Source organism: Etheostoma cragini, chromosome 7, assembly GCF_013103735.1.
Source record: "Etheostoma cragini isolate CJK2018 chromosome 7, CSU_Ecrag_1.0, whole genome shotgun sequence".
NCBI lineage: Eukaryota > Metazoa > Chordata > Actinopteri > Perciformes > Percidae > Etheostoma > Etheostoma cragini.
The window spans coordinates 5,329,823-5,357,022 of record NC_048413.1 but is presented as its reverse complement, the minus strand read 5'-3'; the positions used below and the strand labels follow the sequence as shown (position 1 = coordinate 5,357,022).

Here is a 27,200-nt window from a genome sequence, read left to right as displayed (position 1 = left end):
CATTTCTAACTATGCTTATACCTTGTTGTTTGTTGTATTTAAAGATGACACTAAGGCCAGCTCAAAGGCTACTCAACCTGAAAGGGAAGAGATGAGTGATGATGAGTACCAGACACCCCTTGCCACCCCATGCGAGTCTCCACCACCTGAACTAGACATTCCTTTGACAGAGGAGCTCAAAAGCCCTGAACTTCCCAGCCTAAGATCCCCTGAAAGTACACAGGCCTACAGTAAAATACTTTACGAAAAATACTCGTTGTCCTTCAAGGACCTACAAATAATGGTTGGTCGCTGTAAGGACAACTGGAAACATCTTCAAGAGAGTGAGGTAGGGCCTACCCATGTGGTGGAGAAGTTTAATGTGCTGTTGCAGCTTGAGCAGAGACTCCGCTACACATCAGACCCCCAGCTCCCTGGGGCGGTGCTGTCAGGAACTCTACCAGACCTCAAGGTCCATATCAATCTTGAGAAGATGACTGCATTAAGGAGTTGTTTGGCTAGGCTAAGCAGTTCATCTGGGAGTGAAGGTGACAAAAGCCAAGAGAGAGGCCCAAATATAAGGTCTCCGGACCCCCTTACACTCCGCCATGACAAGATTTTTCAAAGGGAGGACAGCTCCTGGAAGTTGCAAGGTTCAACAAAGAATCTGACCCAGAGCGTGATGACTTTAGAGCAGCACACACGGGAAGTCCTGGTGGAATCCCGTCTACTTTTAGCTGAATTCAACATTAACTACATGCAGCTTGGTGTAGAAAGTGATGGACGCTACATATCTGTTCTGAAAGTCTTTGGCACAAATGCTTATTTTGTGAAGCGGCCTTATGATGCGGAAGTTTCTTTGACTGTCCATGGTCTTCTGTTGGTTGACACCTTACAGACCTATGGCTCAGACTTTGACCTCCTTGTGGCTTCTCACAAGCATCTCAGTTTTGACATACCCACCGGCAGCCTCCGAGAGAGCCAGCCTTCGTCCCCTGTGTTGACTGATAGTAGGGCTCCCGATTACCAGGGCCATCAAACCAAGTCATCCTCTGGTATGCCTGTGGATCAACTCTCCCCCTTCAGTTCCTTTCTGAAAGACCAGGAGGCCCTAATTAAAATTGAATACCAATTTGTGAGTTCGGATTGCCCCTCAATGAATCTGGACAGCTCCCTTCAGGTGACAAGCATGCAGGTCAATAATTTGGACATTATTCTCAACCCTGAGACCGTGGTGGAGCTACTCAAGTTTCTCCAGAAGTCTTTCCCCAAAGATGAAAGCAGCTGGACTACATCAGTGCCACAACATACAACACAGCCTTGCAATGAGGAAGAGGAAGGGACATATCAGGCCACCTATGATCAGAACAAAGAGCTTACCGTGGAGATCCACCGCCTTAACCTGCTTCTCCTTCGGACCGTGTCCACTGGCACTGTCCTAGGTGCTGAGAAGAAAGGTTTAAAGATCGCCACTGCCAGCATCACTGGCACCAAGGTCAATGTGTCCATGGGTAGTCGGCTGGACATCAATGGTTCACTCGGGTCAATGCAGTTGGTGGACCTGACCCAAGAAGGAAGCCGAAGCCAGTTTGTGGTCAGCATTGGTAGTGCTGACAGCTGCTCAGCTCTCGACAGCTTAGCTTTCCTTTCTGAGACAGGAGGTTCTCCCTCAGAAGCTTTAAATTTCCGCCTTTTGGAGAAATCCCAAGGGGAGTGTTCCTTGCAACTACAAATGGCCTCACTGCACTATAACCACTCAGCCAAGTTCCTGAAGGAGCTAAGTCTGTCTGCCAATGAGGTAGAAGACAATTTCCGCTCCATGCTGAAAAATGCTGCCTCCAAAGTGTCAACAGTTCTAGCCACCAAGACGGCAGAGTACAGCGGTATGGTATCGCTCTTTGAGACTCCCTCAAGGAGAACTCGAACTCAGAGTCAGAGCTGCAGTTATCCCTTTGAGGATGAGGAGGATATTCCCATGGAGGAGCCTGAATCCACCTTAGACACATTCTTGGTGAAGCTGACCCTCAATATTAGCATTGAATCACCAGTTGTGTCTATTCCCCGTAAACCTGGGCACCCTGAGCTATTGGTTGGTCATCTGGGAAGCATAACGATCCAGAATTTTGTTACTGGGCAAGATTCCGAAGGAGAGAGGTTGCAGGTGTTGGTGAAGGATATTCGACTGTATTCAGTCAACACAAGTCATTTGGATTTGAAGATGGCACCCAAAGGGGAAAAGGCTGGCAGCATGTCACCATCCCGCAATAAGAGCATTAATCAGGAGGAACCACAGTTCACACGTCATGACTTTTTTGAATCCCTCAGCCGTGGAAAAGGTGAGAATGTGTTATATTTTAGGGATAGTTTTATTCCAAATGCTAAATTCGATGTGCTTGGTAATGCAAATAATGCAAGCATACATTTTATGAGCAGCTTTTGACACAAGCTCACATCTTCTTTTTTTCCTTCATCAGCTTTCCATATATTGAAAGACACCACCATACAGTTTACGCTGGAAAAAGTTCCCGTTGATGAAAACACCCAATTTACGTTCCTCACCACAGAAGACCCGTGCAAGAGCAAAGGGTTACTGAAAATTGAGGGGAAATTTGTCAACCCTGTTCAGGTACCTATTAATACTGGAAATCTTTCAATACAAGCCGGTATTCAAATAATGTTCATGTCTCAAATTCTGGTAACATTTGTATTGTTGCAAACCTCAATATAGAAAGAGCAGTTCTTAAGTTCCTTTGTGCTATTAGGCATTCTCCAGTATTTAGTGGCAGACTACAGCACTTGGAAGCATATACTGCCCCCGTCAAGTTTGGAATATGGCGTCCACCGGTATTGTAGAAACAATTTGTACCATTACGTTTTCAGAGTTTTGGTACCGAATTACCGGTTCTCGTGAAAGTCCTATTACAAAAAATATAGAAAGTGAATTATTTTAGCTCTATTACCTCACAAAAAAATATTTGTAACAACAGCATTACTAGCCATCAGTACAACAGTTATGTCATTCTCTCACCACTCTACTGCTCTGCTACTCTAAATACTCTTCACATTCTCTCCTTAATTACAAACTGCTTTAAAATTCTTTTAATCACCGGTAACTTTAAGTAAAATCAACTGTTCCTGCTGATTCTTTTACGAAAGCTGCCGTGAAAGAGATTACTTCCTATAATCTTCTTGAAACAGGGAGGGTTGAGTTTCATTTAAGTTTACACTGAATACAATTATAAAATAGAACAATTAATTACAAAGCTACAAAGGTTTGCATAAAGTTGTAAGGAACATGTGTGTCATGGCTGTTTGAGTTTCCAATAATTAATACAACTTCTATTTTTCTGTGATGGAATCATTAGAAATGTAGGTCTCTTTTGACCTAATTATGGGTCTTCTGAAAATGTGACCAAATTTACTGGGCCAAAAATATACATACAGAAACCTAAACACTCAATTGTAGTGATGTAGAAAGTTCAATCAATCAATCAAATTTGCTCTGTGACATGACCTCTTTAACTTCTCACAAATGATTATGATTGACTACAGCTTTTGACATCTCTGAGCCCAGTATTGTTTTAACCATTCATTAGACTCAACCACAAACGTAATGATGGGCAAGTCTAACAAGCTCAGGACGGATCTAAAGAGGTGGATCATTGACTTTAACAAGTCAGGAAAGTCACTTGAAGCCATTTTAAAACAGCTCCAGGTCCCAAGAACCACTGTGTAAACAACTGTTTGTAAGTATAAAATGCATGATACAGTTGTGTCACTGCCACGATCACAATCAGGAAGGTCTCTCAGCTATCAACTGCTGCGGAACCACCAAAAAGCAGGTCTGAAATGAATTAAAAGCTGCTAGAACACAGGTGTTAGTGTCCACAGTTTGGACATTGCCATGGGCTGAGAGGCTGCCTTGCAAGAAGGAAGCTCTTGCTCCAGAAGTGGCACCTTAAAGGTGCCATGACATGCTGCTTTTTGGATGCTTTTTTATAGACCTTAGTGGTCCCCTAATACTGTATCTGAAGTCTCTTTTATATAGACCTCAGTGGTCCCCTAATACTGTATATGAGGTCTCTTTTATATAGACTTTAGTGGTCCCCTAATACTGTGTCTGAGGTCTCTTTTATAACGACCTGAAGTCTGTTACCCAAAATTCAGAGAAAAAGCAGAGGAAGCGGAGGTAAACTTGCCCCTTAGAACCTCATGAAGTTTGCTGCTGATCACATGGACAAAGAAAAGGCTTTCATGAAGGAAGTTTTGTTGGCAGATGAAACAAAACTTGAGCTATTTGGCGACAACAACTAGAAGTATGTTTGGAGGAGAACACCATACCTACCCTGCAGCATGGTGCTAGTGGTTGCTCTGGTTCCGTTTTGCTGCCAGTGGAACTGGTGCTTTACAGAATTGAATGGACTATTGAAGAAGGAGGATTACCTTCAAATTCTTCAGGAAAACCTAAAACCATCAGCCAGACTGTTTTAAACAGGACAATGACCCCAAACACAAAGGTGGTAAATGTAAATGTGCTGTATTTATATAGCGCTTTTCCAGTCTTAACAACTGCTCAAAGCGCTTTTACATCTACAGGAAACATTCACCATTCACACACTGTGGCCGGGGCTGCCGTACAAGGTGCCACCTGCTCATCAGATAAACATTCACACACATTCACACTCCGATGCACAGCACCGGGGGCAACTCGGGGTTCAGTGTCTTGCCCAAGGACACTTCAACAATGCCTGCAGGGGCGGGGATCGAACCACCAACCTTCCGATTGGCAGGCAACCGCTCTACCACTGAGCCACAGCTTTGAAAAAGAAATTGCTAATTCAGGCTAGAATTAAGGTTTTAGAATGGCCTTCCCAAAGTCCTGACTTGAACAACATAGAGAACATGTGGCCTATGATAAAGAAACAAGTATGTTTGCACCAAATCTGTCAAGAGGAGGGGTCAAAGATTCAACCAGAAGCTTGTCAGAAGCTTGTGGATGGCTACCAAAAGCACCTAATCAGGGTGAAAATGGCCAAGGAACATTCACCCACAAACGAACATTGCTGTATGTATATTTTTGACCCAGTGGATTTGGTCACATTTTCAGAAGACCCGTAATTAAGTAAAAAAATAACCAAATTTCATGATTGTTTCTATCACAGAAAAATACGAGTTGTATTCATTTTTGGAAACTCAAACTTCTGTGACATTCATGTTCTTTACAACAGTATGTAAACTGTACATAGTGTAAGTATGACACAACTTAGCAGGTATAACAGTTCCAGTGGTTATAAATAGGGGTGATCCGAGTATCCGGCTGAAACGAGTATCCGGTACGGATAAAGCACTTTTGCCGAGTACAAGTATTATACGAGCAATATGAGTCAATATCCGTGCTCGGATTGAATACAACCCCTCAACTGGCCGCGCAGCGTTCTGTGATAATCACAGCGCCCCCCCGCCTACAAACGCGCTCGGATCAATCACACACACACACAGAACAAGGAGAAATGCGCTCTCCCCCTGCTCTCGCTCTCTCTATCTCTCTCTCTCTCCCGCTCCGTCAGGCAGTCAATCGGGTCTGCAGATCTGTTCCGTTAACGTTTAGGGTTTCTTCAGCTTCAGGTTTGTTTTTAACTTTGGTTTGTAGTACTTACATATCAACCAGTAGATTTCTGGTGAACGTGGGTCTCAGACATGCTGCTCGGTTAAATGCAACTCCCGTTGTGTGTCTGCCATCGGAGATTTTTTTTTTTTTTACTGTCAGCGGCCCTCCGCCCCCTCTCTCTCTCTGTGTCTCTCTGTTACTCACACACACACACACACACACACACACACATACACACACAAACATATACCTGGTGTGGAAATAAAAAAAAGAAAAAAGAACCAAAAACAAAAAAAATCACACTGATCATAAAAAAAGAAAAAGTTAAAAAAAGAAAGCTATACTGAGTATGAAAACTCTTGTTCATTACATTTTACTTCATAATTGCAACTGCATGTGTTGTCATTGTTGCAAAACGTTCTGTAAATCGTATGTTTGTTACCATGACAACACCATTGATCTGAAGCTTGATGCTGTCATGTAAATAGTTTTCAAATCAGCAATAAATACAACAATTTTTGATTAACTCATATCAATTGCATGCTTAAATAACATACCGGTTAAAGACCCTAACATTTCAAGAGAACCCGACCCACTTCCGGTTTAAATCTGACCACTTCCGGTTTAGGCCCCGCCCAGTCCGAGTACGGATACGGATACAGATAATTCATGTGGGATACAGATACAGATACAGATACAGATAATGCTGTACTCGCTCATCCCTAGTTATAAACACTACTGTCTGAAAATTGTCTGTCATTGACTGTGACAAATTAGGAATAAAGACATGTCTCTAATATAAGCCTGTTTCAGACAAAGGCCTGGCCAAATGTAGCAGCCTTTTTTTTTTAAACTGACTTAGAACCTTTGGTAAATGTTTTTAAAGGCCCTGCATAGTCATGGTACACTTATACTGATAATTATAATTATTTTGGCTCATTACAGCTCATCTCATCGCTTATTAAGGGAAGGACACATTACATGTATATCATTCGTAATGCATGGAGTTTGGTGACCTTGTGTATTTCAGCATAGCTCTATCCATCCTCTAGTTGAGCAGAGGTTGAATCAGCCAGAAAACGTAACAGCTGTGTGGGTGTGCAGAGCCTTTGCATGGATCTTTTTGATTTGAGGTTATGACTAGTAATTAATTGTAACAATATTTGCCACTCTGTTTATAGGTGTTCCTTTGCAAGCCCGTATATGAACAGGTCCTCCAGACACTGGACAATCTGTCCCTGATTGAGGAGCAACGTGTCACACCCAGCCAACCGCCCACACCCCCTCCACCTACTCCTTCTTCTACCAGACCTCACCGCTTTCCTGACCCTCAGGGTGGGCTGTTTGCAAGGGACCCTCCTTATATCAGCTTTACCCACTCGTCACTTTCCTCTCCTTTGCCTCTGCAGTTTCACAAACCGGCTCTTCACACTTCATTCACTCAGTTAAAAATCACCTTACACGTGGCAGAATTACAGGTCCAGCTCAGTGCTGACCTGACCCAGGGATCCCAGGGCTTGGTCAGTCTGCGCTTCCAAGATCTTGAGGGAGACTTTACCAAAGACCACCCTCATCTACTATCCATCCAGCTGGCTCTGCGGTCGCTCCTAATGGAGGACCTCTTGGAGCAGAACCCTGAGTCTAAGTACAAACATTTGATGGTGTCTCGCGGAGCTCCCAAGCCCTCCACCTTCAGTCCAAAGGAGTACCTTTCCCAAAGCTGTCCATCCTCATCCAATGCCCTGTACCCAGACATGCCCCGCTCACTGCCTGCACACATAGAGGAAGCCCAGAATGTCTTCCAGCTTTACCAGAGGCATCCCAACACCCCTTCAGCTAGCAGTCGCAAATCCAAGAGGGACCCGGACTGTCCCAGCACTCCACCTCCCTCTCCTACCCACCATACACCGTCCCCACAGCCAAGCCCAGACTTTGACGATTCTTTAGTTCATATCAATGTACTGCTGGTGGACCATAACCACCCAGAGTTCAAAACACGCTATGGCAGATTGGGACGAAGCATAGATGTTGACTTTAACTGCTTGGACATTTTGATCACACTGCAGACCTGGGTGGTTATCCTGGACTTCTTTAGCATTGGCTCCACAGCAAATAATCATGCACTGAAGGGGCTCCCTATGTCACCTCAACCTGAGCCGGGAAATCCTCTGTATGAGCCAGACCTCAGTGAGGAGGAGACAACAGAGGCGGTCAACACTAAAGTCGACCTAAAGGTAGGTCACTGGACTTAGTGCATCTTGTTGTAATGGCTGGGCTGTCCAAAGGATACAAGTTCATGTACAGTAATAACAACTGTTGTAGATACTATATGAAAACAATCAGTTCTATTTTTAAGCCACACAAGCTGCATTGATCTAGGGACGATAATGGTTCATCTGTACATCGGTTCATCTGTGATACATATATAGATAGATACTTACTGACTTACTGACTTACTTACGTACTTACTCATTTACTTTATTCATCCTCATGGAAATTATTGAAAATTTAGAATTCTTTTTTTTTTTTTTAAACGTATGTTGCTCAGAGGATGATAGCTACTGACTTTTCCTCCAGCACCACAATAGTAATAGCATCAAGGGCATTACTCAAGAGAATTATGGCAAAATAAATAATCAATAGATTAATCAACAATATAAAAGTTACAATAGCTGCTTTACATCAGAGCACTATTGTATATCATTGTCAGCTGATTACCACGTGGCAATACAACATGTAGTGTGGTGACTACTAATTGCTAGCATCCCTCTGCCTTAAAGTCAGTTCTGAGTATTTCTTGTCTAAACCTGTCCATGTTTTCTTATTCAGGTTCATTCTTTGTCTCTCGTACTGAACAAGAAACTCAACGAGCTTGCCAGAGCAAGTGTGTCAAAATTATCTGCTCATCTGGAAATGTTGGGTGTGTATGAAAAATAATGTACTGTGCTTAGAAAAACCAACCCCCCCACACAACATAATTGTCTTTGACCTAAATACGTTGACTTTTAAAAATAATCTGTTTAACGTTACCACATTGTGTCTCATAATTTAGATGGCAACCTGGCATTACAAGGCAGTTTAGGAAGTTTGTCCCTGAGTGACCTCACCCCACATGGTGATCTCTACCGAGAGCGCTTCACCACACGGGGGGGGGAAGCACTTATTTTCAACATCCATAAGTAAATATCACAACATTATTCTGCATGACAATAACTTGGAAGAAGTCTTTCTTTAAGTTACCTTTCTATCCGGGTCCTTTCAGGTACGGCCAGCCCGATCCTCACCTGGAGCGGGAATGTGACATCAAGGTCTCTTTGCAAATGGCCTCAGTGCAGTACGTCCACACCCAGCGCTTCCAGTCTGAGGTGGTGGCCTTCATCCAACATTTCACCCAGCTACAGGATGTCCTTGGCAGGCAGAGGGCTGCAATGGAGGGCCAGGCTGTAAGTACTGCCTTTTGGGGCTCTAACCACAATAGAGTCATATGCTGTCATCAACAGTGTGGACCAGCGCAGTGTTTCTCTATGTTGCAGGAGAGCCTGTGTGTGTATGTGATTGGGGGCAGGGAAGAGAGTGAGAGGAGAGGGGCTCAAGTGTGTCTCAAGCAAACGCCAGTTTGTATATGGCTGGTGGAGCCAAAATGAAATTTTTGGATATCTGATACCATGTAGTAATGAAAAAGGTGAGCTATGACTATGGGTAGACTAAGCTATCTTTCAAAATCTTGCAATTGGCTAACTTGAGGCATATATAGCTTAAAACAGTGATAAGAAGATCAGGTTATGTGTAGTCCTACATATTTGAAACCATCTTGAGATACATGAAAAAAGCGTGTCTGATGTCATGATCTGTAGGGCAAAGTTAAATATGGGAAATTATTTGTTTTTGGAGGTTTAGTTTATAGCCAAAAAGCTGCTCTCTTTGCTCTTTTTCTGCTGAGTTTGTAGCTCTCTGTTGGACAGTGCTCTCTGCAGAGAGTCACATGACACATGGCATTATCTCGATAATGACTGGCGGGTTAAATGGGCCCTCCTACACACAGTATGGCAGGCAGAGACAGACTTACACATACAGGCCGTAGATCAATGTGGACTTGTGTCAATCCAGCATTAGCCAGAGGTAATCGCTAGCTATCAGTAAACACAAGTGGCGTGGTGGTTGGCCTTCCAGTGGTTGCATTTTTTGTGTGTGTGTCGGTCTGCCTCAACAAAGCCCAGATGTGCAGACAGCAGAGTAAAAGAAACAGAGGAGCTGCATCTTCACCAAAATGAAGACTAAAAACCCAACATTTACCAGCCATGTTGCTGATAAATAATATTTACCTCCCCACTTTTACAAATTATATACCAGCCTTTCACAAGTAGAGGGTGTTATTTCGAAACCCCCGGCTGCCATGGTATTACACCAAAACATTCCCCCCCCCCATCCCATATGAGAAAAAGAAATAGTCACGCCTTTATTTACAACCAAAACTTTAAATCTAATTGAGGGGGGCTCCCTCCTTTTGAAATGTGTTTGCTGAGATGTTCTACTTTTAGTGAGTATAGACTAAAGTTTACACAGGGCAAGCTCTAAATAAAAACTATGTCCCAAGCATGCATATTTTAGGCATTTGCATTTTGCTGGTTAAAGGTTCTTGTTAATCAGCTTCAGCAGCATGACAGTTGTTTGTCGAGGTCCACACACTACTGGACTGGGAAATTAGAAAAGATGGAGGCTACTAAAGCTAGTCGCTTACCTCAGCAGTCAAGGCTGCATTAGTCCCACATTGCTAGACCTATCTCCATAGCATTGCTGAAGTCTGGCTACATCACCTATCCATTTGGGCACAAAGAAAACAAATCTGGGTTGTTTGTATTTGTTTAAACCAATCACAAGCTACTTGAGCGGCACTAAGTCTGACAGTGCAGGGGGAGGGATGCATGTCCTAAAAATATTGAAAGAGAACACGCTTGGTTTTTAAGCTTTCGGTACGTTGGCTGATTTAGGTCCAGCTCAGAGGGTACCAGAGGTCTTTGGTGGAAATCTGTCATAAATTTGAAAGGGTCCAAATCTTTCAAGTTTTCGAGATTGCACACTACTCTCAGACTGGATCTCTGTGACCAATTTTAAAGATCATCTAACTTTCAAAAAAGTGTTTTTACTCTTTAGTCTTGTTATGGTGGCCTTGGTTTCTCACTAGTTGGTTACTGTGGCTATCTAGGCCAACTTTGAACGGTTAATGTTGTAACATTTGTTGATATTTTTGATGTCAGAATATTTCTTTGCTGCTTCCTGCTCAACCTTTCCCCTCTCTTTTAAAACATGTTCCTAGTTCTCTCTTCTCTTTGTCTCCTGGTTCTCCCTGCAGGTGCGGGATCATCCTCAGCGGGCTTCCAGGGTTCTGCTGGATATTGAGGCCGGTGCTCCAGTTATTCTCATCCCGGAGAGCTCACGCTCACCAAGGGTCATTGTGGCCAACTTCGGCCAGCTGAGGGTGCAGAACTGCTTCTTGCCAGCTGGGGCTCATGGGACGTTTTCCCTCCGAGACAAGGTAGAGAAACTCACCATGGCACATGCCTTTTTCCCTTCTCTGGTGAGTCACGCTACCCGTTCAATACCCATGCAATACGCCTTGGCCGTCTCTTCCTTTTGTCTAATTTCACTGTATTCATTCATGCATTGAATGGTATTACCCAATTCATGAAGACACCATGACACTTGGTTTTTGATACTACAAACCACATAGCAGGCTCACTGAAAAGCAATGTAAATCCTGCACTTATTTTAGTAACTGGCCTTATATGGGAATCTGATCTGAAATGCTCAATGAATACAGCCTGATGATTAACAGTAAAGTGTGGTTACATAACTTTACCATGTCAATGTTTATAATTATCTGTGGTTTTGTGTAAATGTAATGTTTTTAAAGAAACAATCCAACATTTATGGTATTATGCTTTTTAGCTATCATACGAGTATCAGACAAGATTTAGTCCAGGGCCCTGTAATAAAATGTCTAGTAGGATGTTAGCCAGCTAAAGCAAACCCTGTAAGTCTAACTGGCTAAAATGTTTCCCTTAAATGTCATTTTCAATTTAAATTTATCCTGTAATTTTAGCTACCTGAAATAAAATTGCTAATTCTTATCCAGTTAACTTGATTCCCAAAAGTCAGTTAAAGGATTGATTTGTTAATTGTAGGTGACAATATTGTAGTTGCAACACCTTAAAATTAATTACAAATAAGCCAAAAGCAGTTAAAGATTATTCAAAATAATTATTATATTGAATAATATAACTTAATTTGGGGATTAATTAGTGGATGTTGATCTTGCCGCCTGGTTAGAATGCACAACCTGTACAGACACTCCAGCCCTACTCAGCCTGTCTCTATCAGCCAGGCCTGACGTGGTTGGCTCAAGTGGGCAGCAAGCCTATCGCCCCCTCATCCTGAGACAGAGCCCCCAAGAACTGGGGAACGTTCCATGGCCGGTCCGCCATCATTTGAGTCATTTCCATCAGGATGACCTAAGGAAAGAGGCGGAGCGATGTACAGGCAGAAAGCAGTTTTCTTGGCCATGGCATGTGTGCTCGTTTTTAGAACACGCAGCAGCTAACACTGGGTCACCGTGATTAATGCCGCTCTCCCGTGGGGAGGTCTGAGAGGGAGAAATAGATGCACATTCACCCTGCCCACTCTGACTTAAGCCAATGAAAGGTGTAATAATTCCCCTCTGAGGGATAATGTAACCTGACATCTCACTGACTGTTGTTTCCTCTCTGTGACAGAGAGTGAGCTCCAGTCACAACAGGGGTTAGTTATGTTACCCAACGCCAATTACATGGCTCTGAAAACATCTCGCCGGGTGCAGCGAGTATAACTTTCAACAGGCTCCGCTACAGTTGACACTTGAAGGAATGCGTTGGCCTGCTTTCTTGTTCACCGGACGTGGCGCGGCTCCTCCCCTTGTTAAAAGCTAGCGGTAGCCACAACATGGGTCAGCCATGATACCATACGCTGTTATACCAAGCGAAATGTGCCTTCTGATAACATGACACAAAGTATAAAGTTCATGAGTGGACACAGCGCTGCCACTTGCACATGACACTGTACTAGCGGGGTCAGACCTGCTTCACCCAAGGTGGGACGGGGATGGTGCGTTAATGCTTTGGCACTGGGCATCCATGAGGCGTGATATTAAGCGGAACGAGCCGACCCCAGCAAGACTTAATGGAAAAATGAGGAGGTGAGGTGGGAGAGTGGACTTCTCTGCAGACAGAAGCTTAGGGTGAACCTCCGCAGGACACACATGCCAGACACCAACGAGGAAATGCTGGCTCGTTGGCAATGGTCATATGCAGCAGCGGGGTGTCACAGGCTGAAGTGGGGACACCCAGGTTGATTTTCAGCTCGGACTCCGGCTGCTCTTATCGCAGTGAATAATAATAATAATTTATACTCTTAATTGATCCCCAGTGGGGAAATTTAGGATTTACACCCTGTTTTGTTAGTAATCTCTACACACAGGCCTAAATTACACACACATGCTCAGGACCTATTCATGCACAAATGGAGAGATGTCAGAGTGGGAGGGCTGCAATTCAGATGTGACTGAACACCGCTCTCCGCGCGGTCCTGGCATGTGGGACACTAGCGAGGTCCTTAAAGCGGAAACTCCATTTGTGGAGATGTAAGTTAGTGAGCTTTCTCCGTCGCTGAGGAGAAAAGGATAGTAGACGTAGGTGTTCGTTGCCTTTTCTGCTGAGTTGGTGCACGGGTTTGGGTAGGCATGTCCGCAGCATCCAAATTAGGGGTGTCACAATACCAAAAATTCAGTAGTATGTGCCAATTTACCGGAAAATACCACGATTCTCTGTACTAATTTCGATACCACGGTAAAAAAAAAAAAAGATTCCATGTACTTTGACATGAAACATAAACTTCTTTATTAAAATATTTGAAAAATATCAAAATGTCATAAGACATACAAAACATGTGCATAGAACAACATGATAAAGTGCAATGAATAGTCAAAGAGCAACAACCAGACAACCATTCTAGACTTCCAGACTTTTTCAAAAGGTACTTACTATGCAAAAACAACTACAGTTTTTCATGTTAGAGTCCAGGGTTGTTTTCAGAATCAGAATCAGAATCAAAAATACTTTATTGATCCCTGAAGGGAAAACTCTGTGCTACAGTTGCACAAATAGTATAAATATCACAGTAGAAATATAATAATAATAATAATAATAATAATAATAATAATAATTTTGCTAAAGTTTAAAAGCATGTTTCCATCATGAGAAGTCAAACTTGGAAACAGCTGTGGCACGCTTGGCTGGTCAACTAACATGAATTCTCTATATAATTTAATATGGGTATTACTTTTTTGACTAATTACAGTAAATATATGTTACACATTGGACCTTTTTAATATGGAATTTTTTTAAAGTTTACATTTACATTATAAGCCACTTCCAGGCTTGTGTCTTATTAATAATCACATGAAGGAGTCAGTCCCGTGGGAACAGGGAGATAAGAGTTTTTAAATAGAGGTACACTAGATAAATGTTGTATTCGTCATTCAAATGCATCTTGTGTTTTTCTGTGAAGAATTTTATACTGCATGGCAATTCCTACAAGGATCCATCCCATTACAAGGTACAATGGCATGCTTTTGCTTTTGTGTGGATAAGGGTTGTCACAAGAGTTTTACCTTTCAATTTCATCTTACACCAATTTTTTCAGTACCAGAAACTATCCCTATAAGACACTACTGGCAGCTGACAGATGACAGTTATGTCAAAGTTTTCTTGGATATAACAGTGTCACTCTTAGCTGCCCTTAGAAGCAGTTGTGAAATTTGTGCGAGCATTTGGTTTGGGTTAAGGATAAATGATCCTATATTTCAGAACTTCTGGTGAAACAGTTTAAAACTATTTGGTGTTACAATGCTTTATTTGGTTTAATTGGTTTGCAGTTTTTCTGTTTGCGGTTGGGTATGTCTGACTGAGCTTTCTGCAACATGTGTTGCATGTATTGTTTAAAGAAATACACCAACTTTCCAAGTTCCGTGACTGTGCTTGGATGACTTAATTTATAATTATATAGTTTTATTGAAATTTCTCAACATATACAATCAATATCATATAAAATTCCTGCAGCAATAAAAACAAAGACCCACAGTCCTAACAACTAAGACAAGAAAGACCAAAAAAACAAAACATACCACATCACATATTTACACAACATACAACACTAAGAAGCTAAACCAAATTGTCTTCATAACTAATAAAGCTGGTGTGCAGAACTTTTGTGAAGGTAATTAAACAAACGCTGTTGATGTCAAGGGAATAGAAGTGGAGAAACTCCTCGTTGAATGAATTGCCCCCTCAGTAACCTGGTGGTCCCTCAGCCTATATGCTTGAGATATATTATTGACAACATAGAGTCTTTGTTTGGACTGTCAAGACACCCAAGACACCTTACAAAACATTAAAAGCAAAAAGAGAGATATTGCTGATGTGGGCGCCAAGGAAAAATGTAAACTCTAGAATGACGCAGAGTCTTTGGATTTTGATAGAGACATTAACTGATATGGTGAACAGTAGTGTTTTTTTAAAGAGTGTGGACTTTGAACCAATGAGGAGAACCTCGCTTTTATTGCCATTGCTTTTGAAAAAATGTATTGACATCCTGTTGCTGATTGCTTGTAGACAGGGGATAAGGGCGGCAGGTGTAGAGAGGCGTTGGATTTTGTGCAGAGATAAGGAAAGAGAGGTATTTGGTCTTATGGAGAGGTAGAGTTTTGTATTATCGGCCAAACAGTGAATATTTAGGGAGAATGTTGCCAAGCGGTAGAATGTAGACAATTTATAGCAGGGGTCCCAGCACTGAACCCTAAGAAAAACCATGGCTCCTGTGGCGCCTGTGTAACATTTCCCTCATAAATTAAGTGTTTTCAGTTTTCTAAATATGAGCTGATCCAGCTAGTGAATTGTTATTGATTGCAGCCAGGCATTCCAGAAGAATTGTGTCAAAAGCCTGCGTTGAGGTCAGAGGATCAGGATGAATAGAAGGACGCAGCTGCAAGTAGGATATCATTTCAGATTTTTACCAAGGCCGTTTTAGTGTTGTGATAGTGGTGAACCAGACTAAGATGGTTCGTAAAGGTTATTATTTGAAGGGTTGCTTGAAGTTGCAACTTAAAGTCACAACTCCCGTAAGAGACCACTGTGTTGATTTTGGATCACAGCCAACACTAAAAGTGTAGGTGTTCTGGGTCCTCCACAAATCTCCAAATCACACACATCCACAAATCTGGGAATTTTTGCAGAATCTGAGATCTGACTTTATTAGTTTTTTATATGTTGTGATTTAGGTCTTACATTTTTATTCCTAATGGTCTTTAAAAGGCCAGCCAGCTTGTTGCTGGACGGCTAGCCAATGATTCTCAAAGACCCCGTTATCAGATGGAAGTCTCTCAACCCTCCCACCAGCCTTTGGACCACGCCTCCTAATATACATTGACAAGTGTCAAAATTAAAAGCCAAATGTTCAAAATTGAATAGTTGAATCTTAAAATGTCAAAAAGAAATTTCCAATTGTAAAATTCAAAAGATAAAAATTTTAATGGAAATTAATAAAGTGCCAAGTCAAAAATACATACATATATATTTTTTCTATTTGAGGTTTTAAATTAAGTATATCCATTTAAGCTTTACTATTTTCCATTTTGAGTTTCATATTTGATGTTTCTCTCAATCAATAACAGTTTTCAAAGATTTCAGTTTAAGCATTTATATTAAAGCTTTGCATTATCAAATTAACATTTTGCATTTCAACTTTGCTTTTTCAGTTTCCTTTTTATTTTTAAAATGTAATTATGGCATGCTTTTTGCCTAGTAGCATAGTAAAATAAAAATATTTTTCATTTGATCTCTTTGTTTTCTCTTTGGACTTTCAATTGGAATTATGAATACATATTTCCTCCATAGTGGAATGACATTTACACATAGAAGAATAAATAATACAGTTCCATTTAGCTGGTCTTCATAGTTTTGCCTGGGTAACTGCCAACTGAAGAATGCAGCGCCAGCATACACATGGAGAATTGTAAAGAAACTGAATGGGGAGTATCTGCTAAGATACAAAATAGATAAGGAAGTTATATTTTGGAATTTATCAGAATCAGCTTTATTGGCCAAGTAAGTGTAAACACAAGGGAATTTGAGTTAGGCTTTTTGTTGCTCTCAACACAGAGTTGGAAACAGCGTTGCAGCTAAAAATGGAACTGAGCATGGTAAACCTGAACATCTGACTACTACGTACACATATAAGTGTATATAATAAAGTGTATAAATGCATTTTTTCTTCATGGGGCTTTTAAACAGTTGGACAATGAGTGCAAATGGTCCAGTAGATGGAACCATTGTTCAATGATTGTTAGTGACAGTTAATTCTTCCAACAGTGCAAGTCACATAATCTAATGGTGTACTACAATTAAATTTATCATTATGTTATTTTGATACTGTGAAGTACTTTTAGAACAACTTTTATAATGGAGAAACCGCTTAGAACATGTATTATTTACACTATCAAATCATAACAAGAGTCATCTCAAGACACTTTACAGATTTACAGACTTTACTTTTACTAGAGTAGGTCTAGACCACACTCTATAAGAGTCAACCCAACATTTCCAATTATTACCCCAAGAGCAAGCATTTAGTGCAACAGTGGAAAACATGCTTTTAGGGAGAAACCTGGGACAGACCCAGGCTCTTGGTGGGTGCTGTTTGAAGGTGATGTGTTGAATGAATTGAAAGACATGTTAAAATATTGATTTACTTGAATTCACTCATTAAAGTTGAGGGGGTAGTAGTCAAGGGTACGTGTGGTGGCGTACCAATCAACGACGATGTATTCTATCCACAACTTAGAGTCACACGATAGTCTCATTCTCTAGGTTATCCGTGGCACAACCCACTCGCCATACACCGTTAACTAATTACTCAAGGACCCTCCCTCACGCCATACACCGTTAACTAATCACTCCCGGACCCTCCCCCTCTCAAACACATTGGCCAGCTTTGCCAGACTCTCTCCCTCCTTGTTTTTCAACATGAAATTGAAATGTGGTCAAATGTGCCGGTTGCATATGTGCGATTTGTTATAAAAAATACTTTCATCGTAGTGCCCTGCACTGTTTGATTCTTTTCTCCTAACTGTCAACATCAACTGGCCTGTAATCAGTGTTAATCTCTGTCATGCACTATATACACTGATCAGAGAACTTACTGGCAGAAGTTGGTGTATTGTTTTGATTGTTTTTTAATTTTAAAAAAAAATCAACAAACTCAATAGATTTTCAACTGTGTTTGTTGATTTTGACTTTGCTGTCATCGAGATTGTAAAAAGGTGGACTTGTTTATTTAACTTACAAACAATAGAAAAGACTAACTTTTCTTCTGGCTCAGAAGTTAATGGCATAATGTCATTCAGTTATTTCTTAAAGAGGATTTCAGTCAGCTATCCCCTCTAATGAAAAGTTGGTACATTGATAAAACACCTGTTGTCTTACACATTCGTTGGCACAGCCCAAGCCCTGACATGCCATTATTGAGTTTTAGCAATGTCATCTACTATTTAGAAGTTAATGAGGATTGTTAGCCTAATGTCAAACGAGGGATAGAAATTAAATCATTAGTATTTATTTAAATTTTTTTAAATAAGTTGTGTTTATGTTGTGCTTCTTGGCCCCTTTAAAATGAATCATGTGCTTTTATGACCATGTAATGATCATATTGCTAACTGGATTTAATGTGCCATGTCTCACCTCTTTCTTCTCTCTTGATAAAGGAGCGTGTGCGGAGTGCAGCAGGGAGGAGTAATGAGCAGAAGCCTAGGAGCCCCCCCTCCAGCTCCTCCTCCTCCACCACAGGGTTTACCCTCGGCAGGCCACAGGCCCCAAACACAGCAGGGGCCTCTGAGTCGGATGAACCTCACAGCTTAGGTTAGCATTGCTGTGTAGTTTGAAAGAGCCAAACAGTGTATCAGTGCAAGGACTTAATGTGGGAGTAAAATAGTATTTTAAAATAACTGTTAATAGCTAAATAGCTGTTTGTGCCACTCTGTGTGTTTTTCCCATTAGAAGAGCATGTGTGCCTGCTTGACTGCATTGCCCTGGATCTGCAGGAGATGGATATATTTGCTGCAGAGCGTCTGCCCTGTGGCAATCCTTCCGAATCCTCAGATCTCATCTTTCCTTCCTACTCTGTCCGTCGCACTGGAGACAACCTGCTAAAAGACCGCTGCCGTCTCAAGCTTAAAGTGGAACGCAACCTTGACAAGTATGCCCTGGTTTTAGATTTATTGGTGGCAAAAGTAATAGTAGCTTGAGGCTGTTGTTTTAATGTATCGAAAACATATTCAGGGCCAAAACACTTGATACCTACGTATTTAAATACATAAGAATATTACTACAGGTGGAGTGTAAAAACACCATTCATATTTTTGCAAGATTTCTTAGCACAGAAAAAGCTGCATCAAGTCATTTTTACCACTATGGGGCAGAACGACTTCTTGCAACAATGCAAACTTTGTCGTACTATTGGCCAATTCATTTGTTAAGGCTTACACGTTATCAAATAGTTGCCTTGTTATACATGCAGCTGAAATAGACTAAGATCGGGCCTGTTGGAGTCCTCGTTCCTACCAGTTGAAGTCCAGTATTTATTAGCATCATTTGGCTCTAGTGTGGAGTCTTCAGCATCTTGCTGCTTGGCATTGAGCTTTAGTATGTCAGCATTATGCCTCTTGTCTTTTCCAAGGAAATTGGGGCTGGCTTATAGAGAGCAGTTGCTCCCTGGAGACTTGGTTTACTTGGAGACAGCATCTATAAATGTCTGCAGTTTCAGTTTAGGACCATACTCATAATGTGTTGGTTCATGTTGTCAGGGAGCTGAGCCATGCAGTACCTGACATGTCAATCCACGGCAGCCTGTCATCAGTTCTCTGCTCTCTGGACCTGGAGCACTACCAGCTGATCAGAGGGCTCCTGGAGAACAACCTAGGGGAGCCTGTGGAAGACTTTCTGCGGCCCTACAACCTGCAGGACCCCAGCACCTATGTGAGAGAGTCTTCTACACATTTTATAGTTATTTCTGCGGACACTCTCTGTCTCTTTTAATGATCATTTTGTCAATATCATGATGTCATTGTTCCAAGTAGTACCCTATATGTCATAGTTGACAAACTGCTGTTTGGTCTCTGTTCAGACTGTGTTAAGTGGAGATGTCTATACCAACTTGTCCTTCCTGGTGGACATGATGGATGTCAGCCTGGAGCTCCTGGACAGCCCCACACCCACTGAACAGAAACGCTCATTAGCAAGGTAGGCCTTTTTGCTTATTTTTGTAAAAGGGTGGGCCCGCTTTGAGATTAGAGCCAAACACCAGACTGGACCAGTGTACGCAATTTTATGTTGCACTTCACTCAGCTGGGAGAATCCCCTCCAGTCTACATGATGGCGCTTATGCACCTGTACGCTGCTTTGCCAATTTACACTAAATAAGAAGAAAAGGTAGTAGAGAGTTAAGCACCACCATGGTCAGCTGGACTACGTCTGTTTTACAGCAAACAGATCCAAAGTTTTTCAACATAAGCACATTTTTGATTTCCTTTGAGAGTTACTCTGCCGTGTCTGGTCCGTCACCCCAAAAACACAAATTAACTTTCTTGTAAACAAACAAGCTCCCACCTCTGTTGGGATCTCCTTCATGGTCTGTCAGACTCTCCTCCTTTAAACAAACTTACCATGTTACTCTTGTTGTCATATTGCTTATTACTAATGCAATATCAATTGGAATTAGGGCCCTGATGCTGTCGGTACAGTTCATGGATGTTGGCTACTTTTTTTATCAGTGTCATAATGACAAATGCCGGATTGCATCAAATATAACCAGTTTAAGCGGACGTATACCGGAGCAGAACGGCAAAAGCAACAATTATACCTTGTTTATGATGTTTTAGATGTTCAGGAAACCTCTGCCACAAGCACAAGCCACTGGGTTGGCTGTACTTGCTCAGGCACCACCAAACAACAGCAAATATGGAAAACTGGACAGGCTTTCTCAATCCGTGAGTTGAGGAATTTGAGACAAGAATGTGGACAAGTTTTCTGGCACTTGAGAAAAAGTGCCGTCTGTAAGGAGAGAAGGCTCCATTTAGAGTTAAATATGTTTTTATAACTACATAACACACTATAAGACGGGGAAAATACCCAAAAGCTTAATAATGGCTCTTTAAGAATCTGTTTCACTGCTCTCGTTGATGGATTCAAATGTGTCTGAGTTCTAAGTACAGTCAGCATGATGGGAGTTAACAATGATGTCTTTTTGATATTTGATTTGTATTTCTCTTGCACAGGTTTGACTTCATGAAATCCAAGCTGCTCTTTGAGAGTTTCTCTAATGGATCCAAGTCTGTCAACTTGGTGTCTCACTCCCTGCTGGCATACGACACTCGCTGCACAGGGCCCAATACAAGCTCTGCTAGAGTTGATGGGGCAAGGCGCAATATGTTTGACTGCATCCTGCAGCCCTCCAAAACTGGCACTAACCGGGCGTCACTGCAGCTGGAACTGCATTACAGGTATCACTGGACCAAACAGAAGTAGAAATGGAGCTTTTAGCTGGAGGTGGTAGTAACATGATGTATGTTCCTGCAGATCCACCCGGGACTCATCCTGTTTCACTGTGGTCCTCAACAACCTGAGGGTGTTTCTCATCTTTGACTGGATTCAGCTGGTGCGAGACTTCCTGCAGCTGCCAGGGGAGAAGGCGGCAGGCGCTGCTGAGCCTTGTCAGCGCTGGCCCAGTAACACCAGCACAGACTCAGGTCCCAGCAGTAGCACCGGGTCAGTCATGCCAAAGACAGTCAAGAGTGGTGTGGTCACCAAGAGGTCCACAGTGCCGGTCACCCAGGACCGCTGCCTGGAACTCAAGATCAACGTCACAGGTAAGAGAAGAGTGAGCCCGCTCTGAGTATAAAGATTGGACCCTATACACATGCAGGCCCTCTAAAGACAACCCTCACAGCCTGTACGCATCAACTTAACATAGAATTAAGAAATTTGAACCGTTCATAACATGATATTCCACTAAAAATGAAGAAAACACCTAAATAGCCAGTGACCTCACAGGGTTTTGTTTAGTCAGGATTTATATTTTCATTAATGTTGATCATTGTTAACTGATGCAACTGTGTGTAGTATATATCATTTCAAGTATGTAACTAATATAAAAATGCTATTGAGCTGTCACTTAACAAAATAAGGAGGTAATGAGCTCCTGCACGTGAATTTTAATGATCTGGCCTGTGTGTGTCTTCAGGCACAGAGTTTGTGGTCGTGGAGGACTCGTCTTGTCTGGATACCAACGCCATCATCCTGAAAGGCACCACTGTCCTCACCTACAAGCCCCGACTGCTGGACAGGCCCTTCTCTGGCAGCCTTGCAGGAATAGAGGTTGCCTCCCACTGTCAAACATTACATACCAATCTAAAAGAGGCTACTTAAAATAGATTACAAATTAACTAAAATACTGCTGCTTCTATTCAACTTTATTTATAGTTTCAAATCACAGCAAGAGTTATCTCAAGACACTTTACAGATTAGGTCTAAACCACGCTCTATATTTACAAAGAGCCAAGAATTCCCGCCAAGAGCAAGCATTTAGTGCAAGAGAGCAAGAAAAGACTTCCTGTAAACAGGCAGGCACTTCAGGCAGAACCCAGCTCTTGGTGGGCAGCCATCTGATGCAAACATATTATTATTAATTTTCCACTAATCTACTTGTACTTGCAAATATGTATACAGCTTGAACTCCTCCCAAACCCCCTCCTATTTTTGATAGATACAAAGTATAGAGTGTTGCTCAGGAAAAAAGGGATACTTGTGGTTTTCATATGTAAAATGGGATTGGTATTACAGGAGGGCTACTAACTATAATCCTCATGTTATTAGCCATGATTCAGAGCTATCCTGTCCCCCCCCAGGTGTTCTCGTGTCGGTTGGGCAGTGAGCTGGAGACAGCCTTGTCCATAATCGATCCAGTCAATATCCAGGTGGAGCTGTGTGGGAGCCCCACATACCAGAGCAGCTCTGGTCTACTGGACGCATTCAATGTGGAGGACATCCCACCGCTGCTGGAGGTCAGGCATTTGCACAGCACTCAACCAAAATTAGATTTGCAACATGTGACTGGGTTACCTGGCAGCAGAGGCCGGTAGGATAGGTTTACTGTCACTGTGGGAAAGTGCAGACGGTGTGCAGCCCGCCGCTCAGTGTGCCTGCCCGTTTCATCTCAAAAACACATCCTTAGGTTTTGTTTCACTGCGATTGCATGTTGGATGTAATTAAAGGAATGTAGAGGATGAAAATGAAACCAAGAGTATCTTTCTACAGAATATCTACAGAAAAAGTTTGATGGTAATGTATTCGTGCTTTAATCAGAAAATAAGGTTTTATTCCTCTTTTTCACAGCTTGAATGTGCTAGCACAAACTTCTTCTTATTTTTTTAAATGAGTCAGGAAGCCAACATCAAAGCCAAACTTTTGTTTTAATGTGGTTGATGTGATATGAACAATATATTGATTCTTTGTGTCATTTCATTTCATGAGTAGTTTCTAAAATGTTGCCTCTAAAAAGAATACTCCAGTGATTTACCATTCTACTTCCATAATTACACATTGAAAAGGATATTATGACTTTTAGTCTCTAGTATGGGTCAAACTCCCAAAACAATGGCTCTTAAATTCTGATAAACAGCTCCAGTTTGTAAGGGCATCCTCTTCTAATTTTGTAGTCGGGAGGACCAGGATGAGACAGCCCCGCCACTCAAATCATTTTCTCAGATAAGATAACTCAGAACAACAGCAGACATACCACAGGATGAATAGTACTCAGCATAAGTAGTGACTTTGGCATGTAAACTGGGTTGATTGGTTCTTAATTGTGCATGCAATTCTCTGGCAGATTCAGTTTCCTACTCTGGACATCCGTCTGTCCTACAATGACATTCAGCTCTTCCTGGCCATCGCTAAGTCCCTCCCTACTGCCAGCTCTGCAACGCCCTCTGACAGTGATGCCAGCAGCGAGCCTGTGGTTGAACCCAAAGACAGCTTCAGGCAGAAGACAGAGGCCCTCATAGGTATGTGAAGACCAGTCAATAGATGGTCTTGTGTAGGGTCCGTGTATTGTGAGGATGTTATCCCACTCCTAATTCCTGCTCTAAAAAACATTTCATGGATGTGTTTTGTCTCCACAGAGGGCCAGCTGACCCATCTCCAAGACCTTGGCTTCAGGAAAGAGGACTGCAAAAGAGCCCTGCTCCACTGTAAAGGTGAGTAAGACCTTAAGCACTGTTCTCCACACCTAGTGATCTGACTGTAGTCCCTCACCACTATTAAATGAGAATCTATATAAAGACAGAACAATGCATCCCTCAGGCCAGCTGGACCAGGCTGCCACGTGGCTGCTGGAAAATGCTGAGAACATGATGGGCCATGCCAGAGCCAGGGCGGACTCTGGCTCCAGCAGCCACTCAGCTCCTCTGTCTGGGGTGGAGCTGAAGGCTGAGGGCGTCTGCATCTGCTTCATCGATGACTGTCTGGACTGTGACATCCCACTGGCTGAGCTCACCTTCTCCAGTAAGTCTCATTTACACAAGCTATTGCATCAGCTATTAATTACTCTAAATGTAAGTATTTGAAAACTGCCAGTCACTATGCTACAAACAGCAGGGCTGCCAACTCTCACGCATTGGCCGCGACACACACGCATTTGACTGGTTTCACACGCTCACACGCCACACCCCCGATTTCTCACGCTGAAGTGTCAACCCGGTCGGTCAAATTTCTGAAAGATGAGTTTATCTATAGATCTACCTGTTGAGCCACTCGTGATCAAGTGCGCTCCCTGTCTGTGAAATTTTCGAACTGCCGCAAACGGAGAACGTTTTTTTCACGTTTTGTTGCATCCGTGTAGACCTCCGATGACGAACCGTGTACAGCCTCCTCTAAACTTTGTCAGAGACCAGAGACCCAGATGGGCCTCTGTGTCCGTCAGACGGTAAGAATGAGATCCACCATATCAGCAGAGCAATGACATGCATAGCAGACTATATTACAACTCTCCAAATCTCGGACAACAGAGAGGAGAGGAGTTATATTTTGAATGTGCATAAAGTTGTAAACATGAGCAGAAATCTGATGAAACACATCTGAGTTATACTATACAATATATACAATACTGCAACGTTGGGCCACTATTGTGCTTTTCTAACCCCTATACATCTCTAAATGTAACTGTAGATAATTCATTCAATGTTTCATAAAATGAACAAATAGTCTTTATCTTCCCAAAAAAGTAAATACAGTAAGTGGGGCACAGAGGATGAGGGCCAAACATTACTGAGCCTTGGCACAAAGGTTAAAGGATTAGAATTTATGTAAATCAGTGTTTCTCATTCTTTAGAATTTCAGTGGTCTTAGTTGACCCCTCAAAATTAATTTAGCTTTGGGTCCCTGGTCCCTACACCTGGTCCCTACACCAGGGACCCCTGAACCTGTTCACAATAGACCCAAATCTTCTCAGCTGTTGCTACTGACATATGCAACTTTCTCTTCATGTGGCACATTGTCTGGAACAGTGCTGATATCATAAGAAGGTAATACAATGTGTAATCAAGTGATGACGGATTTACATCAATGTTAATGGTAAAAGCCCTAATACCTGTTGATACTACAACTATGCAAAGAATCTTAACCCTACAGTTTTGCACATATCATGTACAACTTGAGAGAGTTCCCCCAATCCCCCCACACATAACAAATCGCAATTTACACCCTGAAGGATAATGATGCTGAAAAAGCCAATGAAATTGCTTTGTAGTGGCAAAATATGGGTTGCCCCCCCCCCCCCCCAAATCTCACTCAAAGGTTTTGGGAAAAGTTGGCAGCTCTGAAACAGTGCTTTTACAAGTAATGATGAACTGACGTTGATGAGGATGAATATGTTGTATCTCAGCCTGATCATGTCCCCGTCATTGCAGGGCTTTATGTGCTGCAGCGCATCGGTTCCACTCAGGAAGGCAACGCCAGCTTCACGCTGTCTGGAGACTACTACAACAGAGAGTTGTCGGGTAATACGATTTACTTGTAGCATTAGAACATTTATTTAATATTTCAATGATCTACTGTGAACATTTTTCTGAACGTGAAGGGACTTCAGTTGCCTTTTTGTTCAAACGTATCAAAACCTAAAGCAATAGTTCATTTTAGAAAAATATGATGCAGAATGTGTGGTGTGTCACTCAACTAGAGTTTGGACATGTGAAACACAACCACAGACACTGCGCTTCCCACTGCTCAAACTGTGTGTGTGTGTGTCTGTGTCTCTGTGTGTGTCTGTGTCTGTCTGTCTCAGGCTGGGAGCCCTTCATCGAGCCCTGGCCCTGCTTCCTGTCCTGGCAGCAACAGGCCGCCGGCCGTCTTCACCCTCCACGTTTCAAGATGGGGATTCGAGCCAAGCAGAGACTGGACGTCAACATCACGTCTGTCCTGTTGGGTGAGTAAGGGCTTCTCAGCACTTTCACTTTGACGGTCACACAGTGTTCTGTCAGATCATTCAGTACCACTTATCTGGTCCTTACAGAGCAATACAGCACCACCAAGAGTTCCTGGATAGCTGACTACTGTAACAAGGAGGGTCAAATGCCCCTGTCTTCATCCCCCCTACCCTGGATGGGCTCCTCAGTAGACCCACCCAGCTTCGGACAGAGTGAGTTCCAGATACACACAGTACCAAAAGGAGAGTCTTCGCAGAAACGTTTTGAATTGAATTAATGGATGGCCAGAGATGGCATCCTGAATAAAAAATCAGGCCTCGACAGTACAGTTGCATAGTTACCATTTTGAGAAATTGGCAACGTAATCTTTGCACTTTTCAACATATGACAAATAAGGACAGTAAACTGCAAAATAAAGAAAAGCCTTAATATTTGTTGTTTTAGTGCTGAGGTGGCAAACCTGCGGCTCTTTGTCTGCTCCTGTGAGGCTCTTTCTGAGCGGCTGGGTGCTGAAAAATAGAAATATATATAAAAATAAATATGCTGTGTGTGTGACACACACACACACACACACATGTGGACCCTTTCGAGTTTCATTTTGCGTTGGTGGGTAATAGCAAAAAAACTACGTGGTTTATTTAAGTGGTGTTGTCGTAACTAGTTGTGTTGTGTATTGACAATGCCATAGTCTAGTAGCCACCAGTCTAGTAGCACCTGTGCCTTGTCAGGCTATTTAAGTCCCACAGCCCAAGAAGAAAGAGTTGATATTAAAGTTAGTAATGAATAATATTAAAGGCCAAGCACCCTCACCTTCTCTCTGATTTGGTTTTCATTTCTGTTTCCAGCAGATGTCAAGCTGTCCAAAAGGAGGCAGCCATTTGTGCCATATGCTCTGCGTAACCACACAGGATGTACCATGTGGTTTGCCACTCTGACTACCACACCCACAAGGTAGGTGTAGCCATAATGATGGCCCCATGGACATTTGTGTAATGT

At 42.3% G+C, this 27,200-nt stretch overlaps 1 protein-coding gene across 6 annotated transcripts in view; it reads left to right on the top strand.

Annotated features, from left to right (window-relative positions):
* vps13d (vacuolar protein sorting 13 homolog D) overlaps nucleotides 1–27,200 on the top strand; it is a 79,700-nt gene that overhangs the window by 29,752 nt on the left and 22,748 nt on the right. For 3 of the 6 annotated variants that reach the window (XM_034876870.1, XM_034876868.1, XM_034876874.1), the window contains 22 exons: nucleotides 45–2,315; nucleotides 2,454–2,605; nucleotides 6,769–7,821; nucleotides 8,417–8,507; nucleotides 8,640–8,766; nucleotides 8,850–9,030; nucleotides 10,938–11,162; nucleotides 18,435–18,588; nucleotides 18,727–18,925; nucleotides 19,533–19,704; nucleotides 19,853–19,968; nucleotides 21,003–21,227; nucleotides 21,304–21,593; nucleotides 21,968–22,101; nucleotides 22,632–22,787; nucleotides 23,612–23,786; nucleotides 23,904–23,978; nucleotides 24,085–24,285; nucleotides 25,689–25,778; nucleotides 26,063–26,203; nucleotides 26,291–26,416; nucleotides 27,050–27,155. In XM_034876870.1, coding sequence (XP_034732761.1) covers nucleotides 45–2,315; nucleotides 2,454–2,605; nucleotides 6,769–7,821; nucleotides 8,417–8,507; nucleotides 8,640–8,766; nucleotides 8,850–9,030; nucleotides 10,938–11,162; nucleotides 18,435–18,588; nucleotides 18,727–18,925; nucleotides 19,533–19,704; nucleotides 19,853–19,968; nucleotides 21,003–21,227; nucleotides 21,304–21,593; nucleotides 21,968–22,101; nucleotides 22,632–22,787; nucleotides 23,612–23,786; nucleotides 23,904–23,978; nucleotides 24,085–24,285; nucleotides 25,689–25,778; nucleotides 26,063–26,203; nucleotides 26,291–26,416; nucleotides 27,050–27,155 — 6,460 coding nt within the window. The remainder of the gene's footprint in view (nucleotides 1–44; nucleotides 2,316–2,453; nucleotides 2,606–6,768; nucleotides 7,822–8,416; nucleotides 8,508–8,639; nucleotides 8,767–8,849; nucleotides 9,031–10,937; nucleotides 11,163–18,434; nucleotides 18,589–18,726; nucleotides 18,926–19,532; nucleotides 19,705–19,852; nucleotides 19,969–21,002; nucleotides 21,228–21,303; nucleotides 21,594–21,967; nucleotides 22,102–22,631; nucleotides 22,788–23,611; nucleotides 23,787–23,903; nucleotides 23,979–24,084; nucleotides 24,286–25,688; nucleotides 25,779–26,062; nucleotides 26,204–26,290; nucleotides 26,417–27,049; nucleotides 27,156–27,200) is intronic. The other 3 variants (XM_034876872.1, XM_034876871.1, XM_034876869.1) reach the window with 3 other exon arrangements.